At 36.5% G+C, this 13,404-nt stretch overlaps 1 protein-coding gene across 2 annotated transcripts in view; it reads left to right on the plus strand.

Annotated features, from left to right (window-relative positions):
• PTBP3 (polypyrimidine tract binding protein 3) overlaps positions 1-13,404 on the plus strand; it is an 80,102-nt gene that overhangs the window by 30,192 nt on the left and 36,506 nt on the right. Inside the window, exons 3-4 of one of the 2 annotated variants that reach the window (XM_080940281.1) lie at positions 2,066-2,235; positions 7,306-7,452. In XM_080940281.1, the coding sequence (XP_080796407.1) occupies positions 2,066-2,235; positions 7,306-7,452 (317 nt within the window). The remainder of the gene's footprint in view (positions 1-2,065; positions 2,236-7,305; positions 7,453-13,404) is intronic. The other variant, XM_080940282.1, reaches the window with a different exon arrangement.

Genomic DNA, 13,404 nt, shown 5'->3' on the forward strand with positions numbered 1-13,404 from the left:
AAAGATACAAAAGGAAACAAGACAATTAGTGAGATAATTTTTGTATTCATATGCTTGAAATAATCTTCATTTGAGTCACTACAAAATTTGGAAAACTAATGACCTAGCATGTATGCAGTCCTAGGTAAAATACCCAGAAATACAGCATAGCAGTATACTAACAATACATACCTAGTTAAAAATACAAATTTAGGAGAAAGTGTTGTGTGGGTGGGCCATGGGGTATGTTCAATTTATATATATTTTAGGTCACGTTTGTATGCCACAGACACAACATTAAATATTGCTGTGTTTTTATATGGTCCTTATGGTATTTATTTATATAAGATTATAGGTAGTAAATTTTTATTAGTTTTTAGAAAAGGGATATTAGGAGTTTGGCAAGATTGTATTTTTCTGCCAATAGTGGCAAATATTATATTTAATATTTAAAAGGATTATAATAAAACATTTAAATAGTTATATTTGGCCTGTCTTTATACTATTCCTGGAAGAAAAATATTTCTGAATTTCATCTGCATAAACTTGAGTAATCATTATAGGCAAGTCAGTTGTAGTTAGTATGGTTTGAATAAAATCTTGGTATGTGCTAGACTAATTTGTTCATTTTTGCAGTGGCTGGTCTGAAATTTCCGAGCAGGACAGCATCATGGGGGACATAATGCACTGTAGAGTGCAGAGTAACATGCCTGTAGTTTGAAGTATGTAGGGGGTATTGAAAATGTATATTTCAACTAAAGTCTGCTTATAACTGTTGAGTAGGATTGTGGTAAGAACAAAAATTTAGCTAATAGAGTGATAAAGCCTGTAATGCTTAGGAAATAAACTAAAATTTTACATATAACTCATCCAGATCGTTTTGGTTGTATTAGGTACAAAATTTGTATCATAATCTTTCTTAAAACTTTTAGTTTGTTTGAGCCCTGACTGGTCTGGAACTCTCTCTTTAAATCAGGCTAACTTTGAACTCAGAGATCTGTCTGCCAGTGCCTCCTGACTGCTGGGAGTAAAAGGTGTGTGCCACCACAGCCTGCCTGAAAGTCTATTGTTTTAATTTTTTTATTTTGCAGTACAAAAATTTGAAAGGGTTCTTTAAAAATATATTAGTGGGCTGGAGAGATTGCTGAATAAGGTTAAGAGCACTGGATGCTCCTGCCGAAGACGCAGGTTCAGTTCCCTGTACCTACACGGCAGCTTAACTGTCCATGCTTTCAGTTCCTGGGACTCTAGTACCTATTTCTGGTTCCTTGGGCACCAGGCAAGCTGGATGTACATACAGGCATGCAGGAAAAACACACACACGAGACATTTTGAGTTTAGAGGTGTATATAAAGTCATACCTCAATCAGTGGTTGAATGCTTTCCGAAAACGCAGTGAGCGATCTAGAGTAGGGGCTCTCAACCTATGGGTCACGACATGTGGGTGTTGAACTGTCCTTTCACAGGGGTTACCTAAGATGATCAGAAAATATAAATATTCATACTATAATTCATAGCAGAAGCAAAGTCACAGTGATGAAGTAGCAACAAAAATAATTTTATGGTTGGGTCACCACAACGTGAACTGTGTCAAGGGGTTGTAGTATTAGGAAGGTTGAGAATGTCTGTCCTAGAGAGTGCTTACACAGACCAGGGCAGTACATTTACTTACTACACTTAGATGTATATGGTGTATGTGGTTTAGCTTATGCCCCAGACTGCAAACCTGTCCCTTTATTGATTACTATAGGTAGTTGTAGTTAAAGTGTTGTATATCTAAACATAGGAAAGGTATACTTGTGATTAATGCTTATCTCATGAAAGTGATACATAACTCTATGAAGCAATATAATTAATTTATCCTAATATTTTTCTTCAAAAAAATCAGACAACAATTAAACGTAATGGTCACAGTGAAAACCAAAAGTGGGCCCATTAAGAGGTGGTTGGTTTCATTTTCCACTCATATCATCAACCCGTAGCTCCATGAATTTCAAATCTGGTGCTAGGTCACGTGTAAAAAGTTAATGTAATATGTCAACCCAAATTAGTTTCAGTAATTTAAAAAAATCTTATGTTTTTTTAGCTAATGGGAATGACAACAAGAAATTTAAAGGAGATAGACCTCCCTGTTCGCCTTCCCGTGTTCTCCATCTTCGAAAAATTCCATGTGATGTCACCGAAGCAGAGGTCATATCATTAGGTCTACCATTTGGCAAAGTAACTAATCTTTTGATGTTGAAAGGAAAAAGCCAGGTATGTAATGCTAAAGATGGGCACTGAGTGATTATTTTTGAGTGTTAGTATTTCTTACCTATTGATTTGGGGTCATTTTCTTTAAAACCTATTTTGTATTTACTTTATGTTTTCAACTATAGGATGATAACTAAAAATATACTGTACTATGAAAGAGACCCTATTAGAGAAATTATAAATTGGCACTTCATTTGTCCAACTAGAAGATCAGTTAAGTTTTCCTAACAATGCAGTTATCACTATAAGCTAAAGCTCAAATTGGCTTTTACATGGGATTTAAGAGTTGGGAGCAGCTGGGCATGGTGGCACACACCTTTAATCCCAATGCTAGAGAGGCAGAGGCACGTGAGTCTCTAAGTTCAAGGGCAGCCTGGAGATTTCCATACATGGTAAGTTCCAGGACAGCTAAGGCTATGTTGAAAGATCATTTCTCATAATCAAAACAAACAACAGCAACACAAAGGTTGAATTTTAAAATTGAATGTTTAGCTATATATGACTGAATCGTTAGTGTTTTAAAAGAAAGCAAACATTTTTTTGGAGGCTAGAGATTTAGCTCAGCAGTTTAAGAGCCCTTGTTCATGCGATGGGCCTAGGTCCAGTTTCCATTCCCATAGCTGGCTGCAACTGCCCTTCCAGGGTCATCTGACACCCTCTCTAGAGCTCTGTGGGCATCAGGCATACACTTGATGCATACATGTGTATAGTTAGGCAGACACATATATAAGGTAAAGAAATGAATCTTTTTTATAATGGATTGGCTTACAGTAGGTCACTTTTCTTGTAAGAGTTCATTTCTTTTTTTTATCTTTTAACAAAACTGATTGATGTTAATCTTCTTTGCTTTTGTCTGTTGTATATGTAGCTGTTGCTTTAGGCTAGCCCAGAACAATGTCATGTCTCCTGTTTCCATAAGACCATTATGCATATTCTAGTTAGAGAATTATTGTATAGCTTCTTTAATATTTTGAGAGACATAAGAGAAGCTTGATTGTACAAATGAGTGTTTACATTAAATTATTATTTTAAGATTTTATTACTTATTCTTGGTACTTTTGTGAGTTTCACACATGGTTGGTTATGCTCACCCCTCTTTCCAAACTCTCCTCATACCATCCCCTCCCTACCTATCACACTGTTTTGTTTCTTAAACCTTTCAGGATACATGCAAATATTCAGTCTCTGTGTATAAATGGGATATTATTTGATGTTTTAATTCATGAATATATCATATATTTAAATTAGATTCAAAACATCTGAAACATTCTTTCCATTCTCTCCTCCCCACCCTTTGGCTTTTTGAAGGGGGTTTAGAGTAGAGAGAGCAGTTCTTAGGGTTTGCCCCTAGGGCTTTTCTTATGCTGGCCAAATACTCAAGCTACAACCTGATAATATTATTTCTTTTTGATGAAAACATTTAAAATCCTATTTTCTAGTCTTTTTAATTATACAGTGTATTACCATTGCCTTTAAAGCCCTTACTAAGAAAGAGCACAATAGAATTTTTACTTCTAAAGATAGCTTAGACAAGCTTAATCCAACTGTTCTCAACCTGTGCGACAAGAACCCCCTTCATGGAGGTTGTTTATCAGATCTCTTGCATATCAGGTATTTATGTAATGACTTATAACAGTAGAAAAATTACAGTTATGAAATAACAAAAATTAATTACGGTTGGGGGTTGCCACAACATAAGAAATTATTGTGTTAAAGAATTGAAGCATTAAGAAGGTTGAGAACCACTGGTAGACATGTTTACTGATCAACTTTCCCCAGGTCTTGTATCTCAGTAATTTCCTAACTCTGGTAACTGTCATTCTATGCCTAACTTGTGTGAGAATAGCATTTGGAAAGATTCTATATTGCAGTGAAACAGTGCAATGTTTATCTTTCTGTTCTTGGCATAGTTTGAACACAACAGTCTTCAGTTCCATCCATTAAAAATAGTAGGTGTTCTTTTTCAATGGCTGAATCTTTTTTTTTTTTTTTTTTTTTTTTTTCTATACAGACATCACATTTCTTTATTGACTCACTGGTTGGTAGACACTTAAGTTGGCCGTGTTTGGCTGTGAGGAAGACTAAATAAACAGGAGGGTGCAGATGTCTCTGTGCCCTGATTTTGTTGCTTTTGGATGAACATCCAGTAATGGATTGCTAGCGCTTTAATTTTTTATAAAAAGGAATCTCTATTCTGTGTGTATAATAGTTACATCAGTTTATGTTCCCACTAGCACTACAGACAAGGCTCTTAATATAATTGTTTTTGAGACAGTGTCTTACTGTGTAGTCTAGGCTGGCCTTGAGCTCAAAGACCTTCCTGCTTCTGTCTCTTGATTTCTAGTATCAGTGATATATACTCTCATTCTTGGCCTTGCCCTTTATCCCCTTTGGCAATAGCCATTTTATTGCCAAACAGCTAATTTAAAGTCTGATTTTTTTTTTTTTTAATTTCCCTGAATGAGCTTTTTTTTTCTTTCTTTCAAATAGCTGTTGACCATTTGTTTTCCATTGGAAAAAACAAAGTAAAACTTTTGTTTAAGTCTTTATCTGTCCTCTACCCACCATGGACAGGTCAAACTGTCTTTTCAGCTTTGCATCTTGAGAACCTCTTGCCTCTACCTCCTACCGACTGGCATTATACCTGTGTACAATACTAGTGCTCTTACTCCTGAGCTTTGGAACTCTCACCTTAGAGCTGTGTATAAACAGGCCAAGTTCTATTTTTAAAAATATAGAATCATTTTTTGATCACATTATTCTTGCATAAAATTTGAGATACTTTTGTAGGTAGTTCTGAGTACTCAGTATGGTTGGTATGTTTATATTCTTGTTTTTACCGTCCATTAAAGTAGGCAGACCTTAAACATTCTATTGCCAACTGCATGTGGTGATAATAAGTCTTTGATCTAAGCACTCAGGAGGCCAAGGCAAGGGCATGGTCTACATAATGAGTTCAAGGACAGACAAGGTCTAAGTAGAAGAGACCCTGCCCCTACCCTAAGATTACAAAAACAAAAACTAATCAAAATGTTTTATTTCTAATTTAACCCATCGCAGAAGTTCTAGCAGTCTACATAGCTAAATCCATACATAGGATAAGACATGAAATGTTAGGAAGCTTCTTACTTCTCTGTCTTTCCCCATGCCATTTCTCCCATCCTGTGTTAGTGTAGTAATTATTAGGTACCAAGTGTCACTTGAGTGATTCCAGTCAATATTGACATAATGTAGGAAGTTCCCATAGGTCTCTAATTTTATCCTTTGATCTTATTTTTAAAATAATCTTTATTTGGAGGGTTTGAAGCTATTTTATTTTCTAATATCTCCAGATTTTATGTGAAATATGATAAATATATGTGTATTTGTGTTTTCGTTGTTTGTTTTTTGAGATGGGTTTTTCTTTGTAGCCTGGGCTGATGGGAAACTTGTTCTGTAGACCTCACATTCAGAGATCCGCCTGCCTCTGCCTCCCAATCCCAAGTACTAGGATTAAAGGCAAGAGCTACCACCATTTGGCCAAATCTCAACACTTATTTCTAAGCCCTGAGTAACATTAACTAAACTCTTGTGACCAACTAGAGGGTGGTGAATAAAATTGTATGGTAGTAAGTATATGTTCAAAAAGATGTCTTCTTCATAAGATTTGGAGCAAATATGACTTAAGTGGATATGGAATGTAGCAAATTCTTGGTATCTTAACACTATCTGTTGATACTGTGCACTTGATTTCTCAATGTAGGTTAGAGTTTTAAATATTTAAAGAAATTCTTATTATACTCATATTGGGAAACTTTTAAGTAATTAAAAGCATCTCACTTGTATAATGAAAAAAAGTCAAAAGCAGAGAATTTTTTTTTTAGTGTGATATTACCCAGTCTTTGTTCTTTGCTGCTAATAATTCAAAGTGCCGTGTGTATGTGTATTGTGTGTGTCTGTGTATTTTTTGTGTCTGTATTGTGTGTGTCTGTGTATGTGTTTTGTGTGTGTAGGTCAGAAGTATAATGAGAAATGAGACAAAACTGAGTGTGCGGGCACTGGCTGCTCATTTCCAACTGTCTGTAACTCCAGTCTGGGGATCCGGCTCCCTTTTCTGGTATCTCTGGGCAATGCATTCATATGTCTATAGACATACATGAGACATAAAACCCCATACACATGAATAAAATTAAAATTTCTGAAAAAGGAACCGGAATGCATATGCTACTATTTGAAGTGGATGCCTTCATACACTCTAGTTCTTTCCTGCAGAATCCTGGGCAGACCACCTAACTAGCACTCTAACCTAGCAATCATTCCGTGTTTGAATTATGAGTTTATAGATTGCTTATGTAGCTATACATTTTAATAGAGGAAACTGAGGGTTGCAGGTGTTTGTGACCAGATTACAGTAGGTAGAGATTTAAGTCAGGTTTTTATCCAGGCAGTGATGATCTCCCATTCCCTGCTATCAAGTCAGATATGTTGGCTCCTTGGTGGCAGTGTGATGAGAGGAACTCTGAAAAAGGAACATTCCATTTCGTCTGAGATGGCTGGTGTATAAAAATGAAGATGATCTTATTTGAGAATTTAGGTAGAGTAGTACTTTTCAACCAACTGTCCCCTTTTTCCATCCTCTAACAAACAACTTGTCTTGTTTGTTTTAAAGTAGGGCCCCATTGTCCTCTTTCCCAGGCTGTCCTGCAACTCAGAGGCTCTCCCAGTGCTGGGACTAAAGGTGTGCACCGCCACATTCACACTTGGACTGTTGTTTTTAACCACTGTTTGCCTTTATTGTTTAGCCCAAGATTTTACAAAATAAATAAATAAATAAATTATAACTCCTAAGAATATTTATTTGTAATGGTGATATAAACATTTATTTTTTAGGTGTTTGAAGAAACAGGAATTTAAAAACAAACAGAAAACATAACAAAATAATTTAATCAGCTGGCAGTTTCCTAAGTTGGAAACTTTTATTTGACCCAGTTTTTCTAATTTATTTTATCCTCTTGTATACAATGTCATGGTGAGAATGCACAAGTTTAGACCAATATGGAGTGATTCTTAACCATCTTCTTGTGTTTATTGCAGGCCTTTTTGGAAATGGCTTCTGAAGAAGCTGCTGTTACTATGATAAATTATTACACTCCTGTTACTCCTCATCTTCGAAGTCAGCCTGTTTATATCCAGTATTCCAATCACCGAGAGCTTAAGACTGACAATCTGCCTAATCAGGCTGTGAGTATTACATGTGTGGCATCATAACTTAAAGTTAACTATCTATACTTCAGAGAAGAACCACTATATACTTTTCTTTTAGTACACTTTATTAGGATTTTTTTGTGTGTATGTAATTTATTCTTAAATGCTTAATAGTAAAAACAGTTTCATTTGGAAACATTGGAAGATATAGTGTTAGAAATGACACTGGGCTGGGCTTGGGTGGCATTCTTGTAATTCTACAAGTAGGAGGCTGGACTGCTCAGAGAAACTTTCTCCAAAATAAAAAAAAGCAAAAAGTAACACCCCACCCCAAAACAGTTTTCATAATTAAGATAAAATCCTGTACCTCCTAAAATCAGAAACATGAAAGAAGTGCTGGACATAGTTGGATTTACCCTTGTTTTGACAAAAAACAAAAGCCTTGAGTTTGCCTTCCAAGGTTCTCTGTGTGTGTGTGTGTTTTAAGCACTCTCCCAGGATCTGCATCCCTAGCCAGGAGAAGTTCTCCGTTGAGACATTAGGGAAGCAGTTTAAGATGTAGAAAATTTCTCAGAAATTTTCTTTAAGTGAGTTTTCACTCCTCGGGTGAATCTGGAATAGTATCTAACAACATAAAGCTTTTATGTGTGGTTTCTATTTTGACACAGTTCATGCTGAGTCTTTTGTGTCTTTCCAGGCTTATTTTAAGTTGTTAAATAGAAATTTGATTTAATATGAAAAGAAACTTATCTACAAAGCAAGTGCATTTTTAAAAAGCATGTGTCTGTCTGTCTGTCTTATTATGTGCATGGGTGTTTTGTCTGCATGGATAACTGTGTGAAGGTACCAGATGCCCTGGAGCTGGAGTTACAGACAACTGGAAGCTGTTGTGTGGGGGCTGTGAATTGAACCCAGATACTCTAGAAGAACAGCTGATGCTCTTAACTGCTGAGCTATCTCTCCAGTCTGTGAACTTTATTTTTTAAATATTTTTAAAAAATATTTATTTTTAAATATTTTATTTGAAAAAATGTTTATTTTTCAAAGAAAAATGGCAATAGCCAATTGGAAACCTACTTATTCTTCAACTCCAATCTTGTTTTCTTTAAATTTAAGGTGACTTGCTGATTTACTATTTAAAGCAATCCCCTTCCCCTTTAAAGTGTTCACCATCTACTCGTGCTGAATCCTTCCAAGGCTCCAGTGTATATCTCCAGGACCTCGCTTTGCTTCTTTTACCAAAAAACGCAAACAGAATTTAATCCTGCATCTTACGGGCTCCAATTGTCAAAAATAGGAAAAAACTCTTTGGAATAGCCAATCAAGTTGAATGAAAAAAAAAATCCACATGGATGCGGTTTGGTTGGGGCAGGAAGGAATCCACTTTTATGTTCCTGGTAATCTGATCCCACTCCATGAATCCTGGTAATTCGTCCTCCCTCTCCTATCCACATTATGATTTGAATCCAGTGATCCAGCTCCAAGGATTGGGATCCAGGGAGCCCTCTCCAATCCAAACCTTTATAACCAGAAAACCAAAAAAGAGGAGGCAAAATGTTAGATACTGTAACCAATAAAGGTTTCTGGGAATGATGAGTTATATCTGTCATTAGTTTACAGATGTACATCAATAACTATCAAATTCCCCAAAACAAGTTTCTGCTTGGTGTTCAGATAAATTTTAGAAACTTAATCACTATAGAGACTAACTGGAAGAAGCACTTTGTATTACATACAGTTCAATTGATAAGGCCGACATTTGTTACTGTGCAGGTATTACAGGTTTTTAAAATACCTTTAAAATTGAATTTAATTATATCACTTTCCTCTTTTTTTCAGTGCCTCCCAGTCCCCACATTTCTTATTAAATTCACAACTGCTTTTTCTTTAATTACTATTTTTATTATGCATGTGCTTTTGCTATTATCCATCCTCAACGTAACTCACAGGGTTTCTATGTGTAGCTTGCTGATTCTAATAAGTGTTGCTTCTGTGTATATGGTTTCAGGGCCTGGTATTGGATAACGAATTTGAATATTCAGGGAAGGCTAATTCTTCCTTGCTCCGCTGTTGTTAATTGGTGGCTCTTTGCTTAAGAGTAGAGACATAGGAGATTTCTCTCTTCCACTTTAGCATGTTTATCTGTGGGTGGTGTTCTTGCTTAGGCAGTCATATATTAAGGTATGTATCATGGATGTGACTTCCCTGTCATTTCTAGGAGATACGGTCTCACAATAGACTTCCTATCTTTTGGCTTTTATAGTTTCTTACCCCTTCCCCGATGCTGTTCTTGAGCCTTGGATGCAGGAGTTGTGTTGTAAATGTATCATAGGGGCTAGGCGCCAGGCCCAGTTGCTCTCTGGATTTTGACCAGATATGGTTTTCTATAATGGTCTCCATCTGGTGCAAAGTGAAGCGTCTTTGATGAAAAGTGATCTGTGGGTATAAGGATAAGTATTTAGGTTAAAAGTATCGGTGAGATTAGGAATTCAGGTCCATACACCTAAACATAATAAAAAGCAATATACAGCAAACCAACAAACAACATCAAACTAAATGGAGAGAAACTTGAAGCAATCCCGCTAAAATCAGGGACAAGACAAGGTTGTCTACTCTGTGCCTATCTATTCAATATAGTGCTCAGAGTTCTAGCCAGAGCAATTAGACAAAATAGGAGGTCAAAGGGATACAAATTGGGAAGGAAGAAGTCAAGATATCACTATATGCAGATGATACGATAGTATACATAAGAACACCTAGAATTCTATTAGAGAATTCCTATAGCTGATAAATAATTTCAGCAAAGTGTCTGGATTTTAATTAACTCTTAACAAATCAGTATCCGTCTACTCCAAGGATAAATGGGCTGAGAAAGCAATTAGGGAAATGACACCCTTCACAATAGTCACAGGAAATACAGAATATCTTGGTGAAAGATCTGTATGACAAGAACTTAAAGTCTCTAAAGAAAGAAATGGAAGAAGACCTCAGAAGATGGAAAGATCTCCCATGCTCATGGATCGGCAGGATTAACATAGCAAAAATGGCCATCTTACGGAAAGCCATCTACACATTCAATGCAGTCCCCATCAAAACCCCAACTCAATTCTTCACAGAAATAGAAAGCAATTCTCAAATTCATTTGGAATAATAATAAACCCAGGATAGTGAAAACTATTCTCAACAATAAAAGAACTTCTGGGGGAATCACCATCCCTGACCTCAAGCTATACTGCAGAGCAATAACGATAAAAACTACATGGTATTGGTACAGAGACAGGCAGGTAGATCAGTGGAATAGAATTGAAGACCCAGAAATGAACCCACACACCTATGGTCACTAGATCTCTGACAAAGAAGGCAAAATCATCCAGTGGGGGGGGGGGAAGCATTTTCAGTAAATGGTGCTGGTTCAACTGCCATCAGCATGCAGAATAATGCAAATTGATCTATTATCTCCTTTTACAAAGCTCAAACTCAAATGGATCAAGGACCTCCACATAAAACCAGATACACTGAATCTAATAGAATAGAAAGTGGGAAAGACCCTTGAACACATTGGCACAGGGAAAAATTTCCTGAACAGAACACCAATGGCTCATGCTCTAAGATCAACAATCAACAAATGGGACCTTATAAAATTGAAAAGCTTATATAAGGCAAGGGACACTGTCAATAGGACAAAATGGCAATGCACAGATTGGGAAAAGATCTTTACCAACTCTATGTCCAATAGAGAGCTAATATGCAAAATATACAAAGGACTCAAGTTCCAGAGAACCAAATAGCCCTATTAAAAATGGGTTACAGAGCTAAACAAAGAATTCTCAACTGAGGAATCTGAGTGTTTGAGAAGCACTTAAAGAAATGTTCAACATCAGGGAAATTCAAATCAAAACAGCCCTGAAATTTCACCTCACACCAGTCAGAATAGCTAAGATCAAAAACACAGGTGACTGCAGATGCTGGCGAGGCTGTGGAGAAAGAGCAACACTCCTTCATTCATTGCTGGTGAGATTGCAAGGTGGTACAACCACTCTGGAAATCAAACTGGCGGTTTCTCAGAAAATTGGAAATAGCTCTACCTGAAGACCCAGCTGTACCATCTACTGGGCAAATACCCAGAAGATGCTCCAACATATAACACATGCTCCACTATGTTCATAGCAGCCTTATTTATAATAGCCAGAACTGGAAACAACCAAGATGTCCTTCAGCAGGAAAATGGATGCAGAAAATATGGTACATTTATACAATGGAGTACTACTCGGCTATTAAAAACAATGATTTCTTGAAATTCACAGGCAAATGGATGGAACTAGAGAATATCATCCATCCTGAGTGAGGTAACCCAGACCCAAAAAAACACACATAAGTGGATATTAGCTCAGAATACCCAAGATACAACCCACAAACCGTATGAAGCTTAAGATGAAGGAAGACCAAAGTGTGGATGCTTCAATCCTTCATAGGAGGGGGAACAAAATAATCACAGTAGGTAGAGGGAAGGAGGGACGAGGAAGGAGAGGGGACAAAACGGAGACAGGGTTAGGTATTAGAAGGGACAGGAGAGACATACAGAGAGTCAGGAAGTAGAATAGAAATATGTAGCAGTGGGGGATGGGGATCTGGGTGTAGCCACTAGAAAGTCCCAGGTGTCAGGGAAGCAAGAGGCTCCTAGGACCCAAATGGGTGAATTTAGCCAAAAATTTTCACATTAATGCAGGAACATTTCCTGTACTTAATTTCTGTTTTAGGACATAATGACATGCTTCATTTTCTTTTGGGGGGTCAAATTTAGAGCTTAAAGCATGCTAAGCAAGTACTACACTGTTGAGCTATAGCTCAGACTATTAAAGTAATTTAATGAAAATTGTGTTTATAGAGTACAAATAAGAAAACTGCTCATAGTTAAACAATCAATGTAGAAATATATGAAGAAAAATATAAGCATTTGTTTGACCAGAGATAACTGATAATTGGTGCTAATGTTGTCTTATGTATTCTTCTGTGTGCTGTGTATGTCACTGTTTACAAATGAAATCCTGGTGTGCGATGGGTTTTTGATTTTACTCATTATATATTGTGGACATTGTCCTGTAGCAAGAGACAGCTGCTTTTGGAATTTTAGTGACCACTGTTATTCCCTGATATAAGACCTATACTTAGTCCAGGTTTTTGATAAGCATTGAAATGTTTTTCTTATTTTAAGGTTTTATAATTAGTACAATAGTACAATAATAAATTTTGCACACATGAAACTTTATCTTACTAGGTCTTGTTTCTAACAGTGAGATCCTTGGGTTGAAACATATGCATGTTTTAATATCTATCATGATTGATTTCTGTATCTAATGTTGTTAATTCGGTTTTAAAATCTTGTGTGCATGTGCTCATGCACAATGTATTCATGTTTGTATGTCTTCATGTGGGCATAAATGTGTGACTCTTATGTGTAGAAGTCAGAGGACAACTTTGGGTGTCATTCTTGCCCTCAGTTTGAGACTGTTGTTTGACACTGACCTCCAGGCTAGCTGACCCCTGAGTTTCTGAGTGCTCTGTTCTCACTGACATCTGCTTAGGAGCATAGGATATGGAGGTACCTGACAGCTTTCCTGGAGTCCTAGGAATTCAAACTCAAGTCCTCATGCTTGCATTGGAGCAGATGCTTTTAGATGAGCCATCTCTCCAACCCTTAAAATACACACAATAAATTCATCTTTAAGTCATTTGTAAGTGTATATTTTAATAGTTGTTAAGGACAACCATTAACTCTTCCATCTTTGGAACTTTTCCCGTTCTAAACTGAAATTCTTTGTCTTAAACAACTTTCCATCCAATTCCTGTTTTTTTTTTTTTGGCTTCTATCAACTACCATTCTTCTTTCAGACTATGACTTTGTGTTTAGGTAATTTAAAAATCATTTTTAGATTGTGGTAACTTCCCTCAAGATTGTTATATTATTTCATATCATGCTCCAACATAACA

Source organism: Micromys minutus, assembly GCF_963924665.1.
Source record: "Micromys minutus genome assembly, chromosome: 28".
Classification (NCBI taxonomy): Eukaryota; Metazoa; Chordata; class Mammalia; order Rodentia; family Muridae; genus Micromys; species Micromys minutus.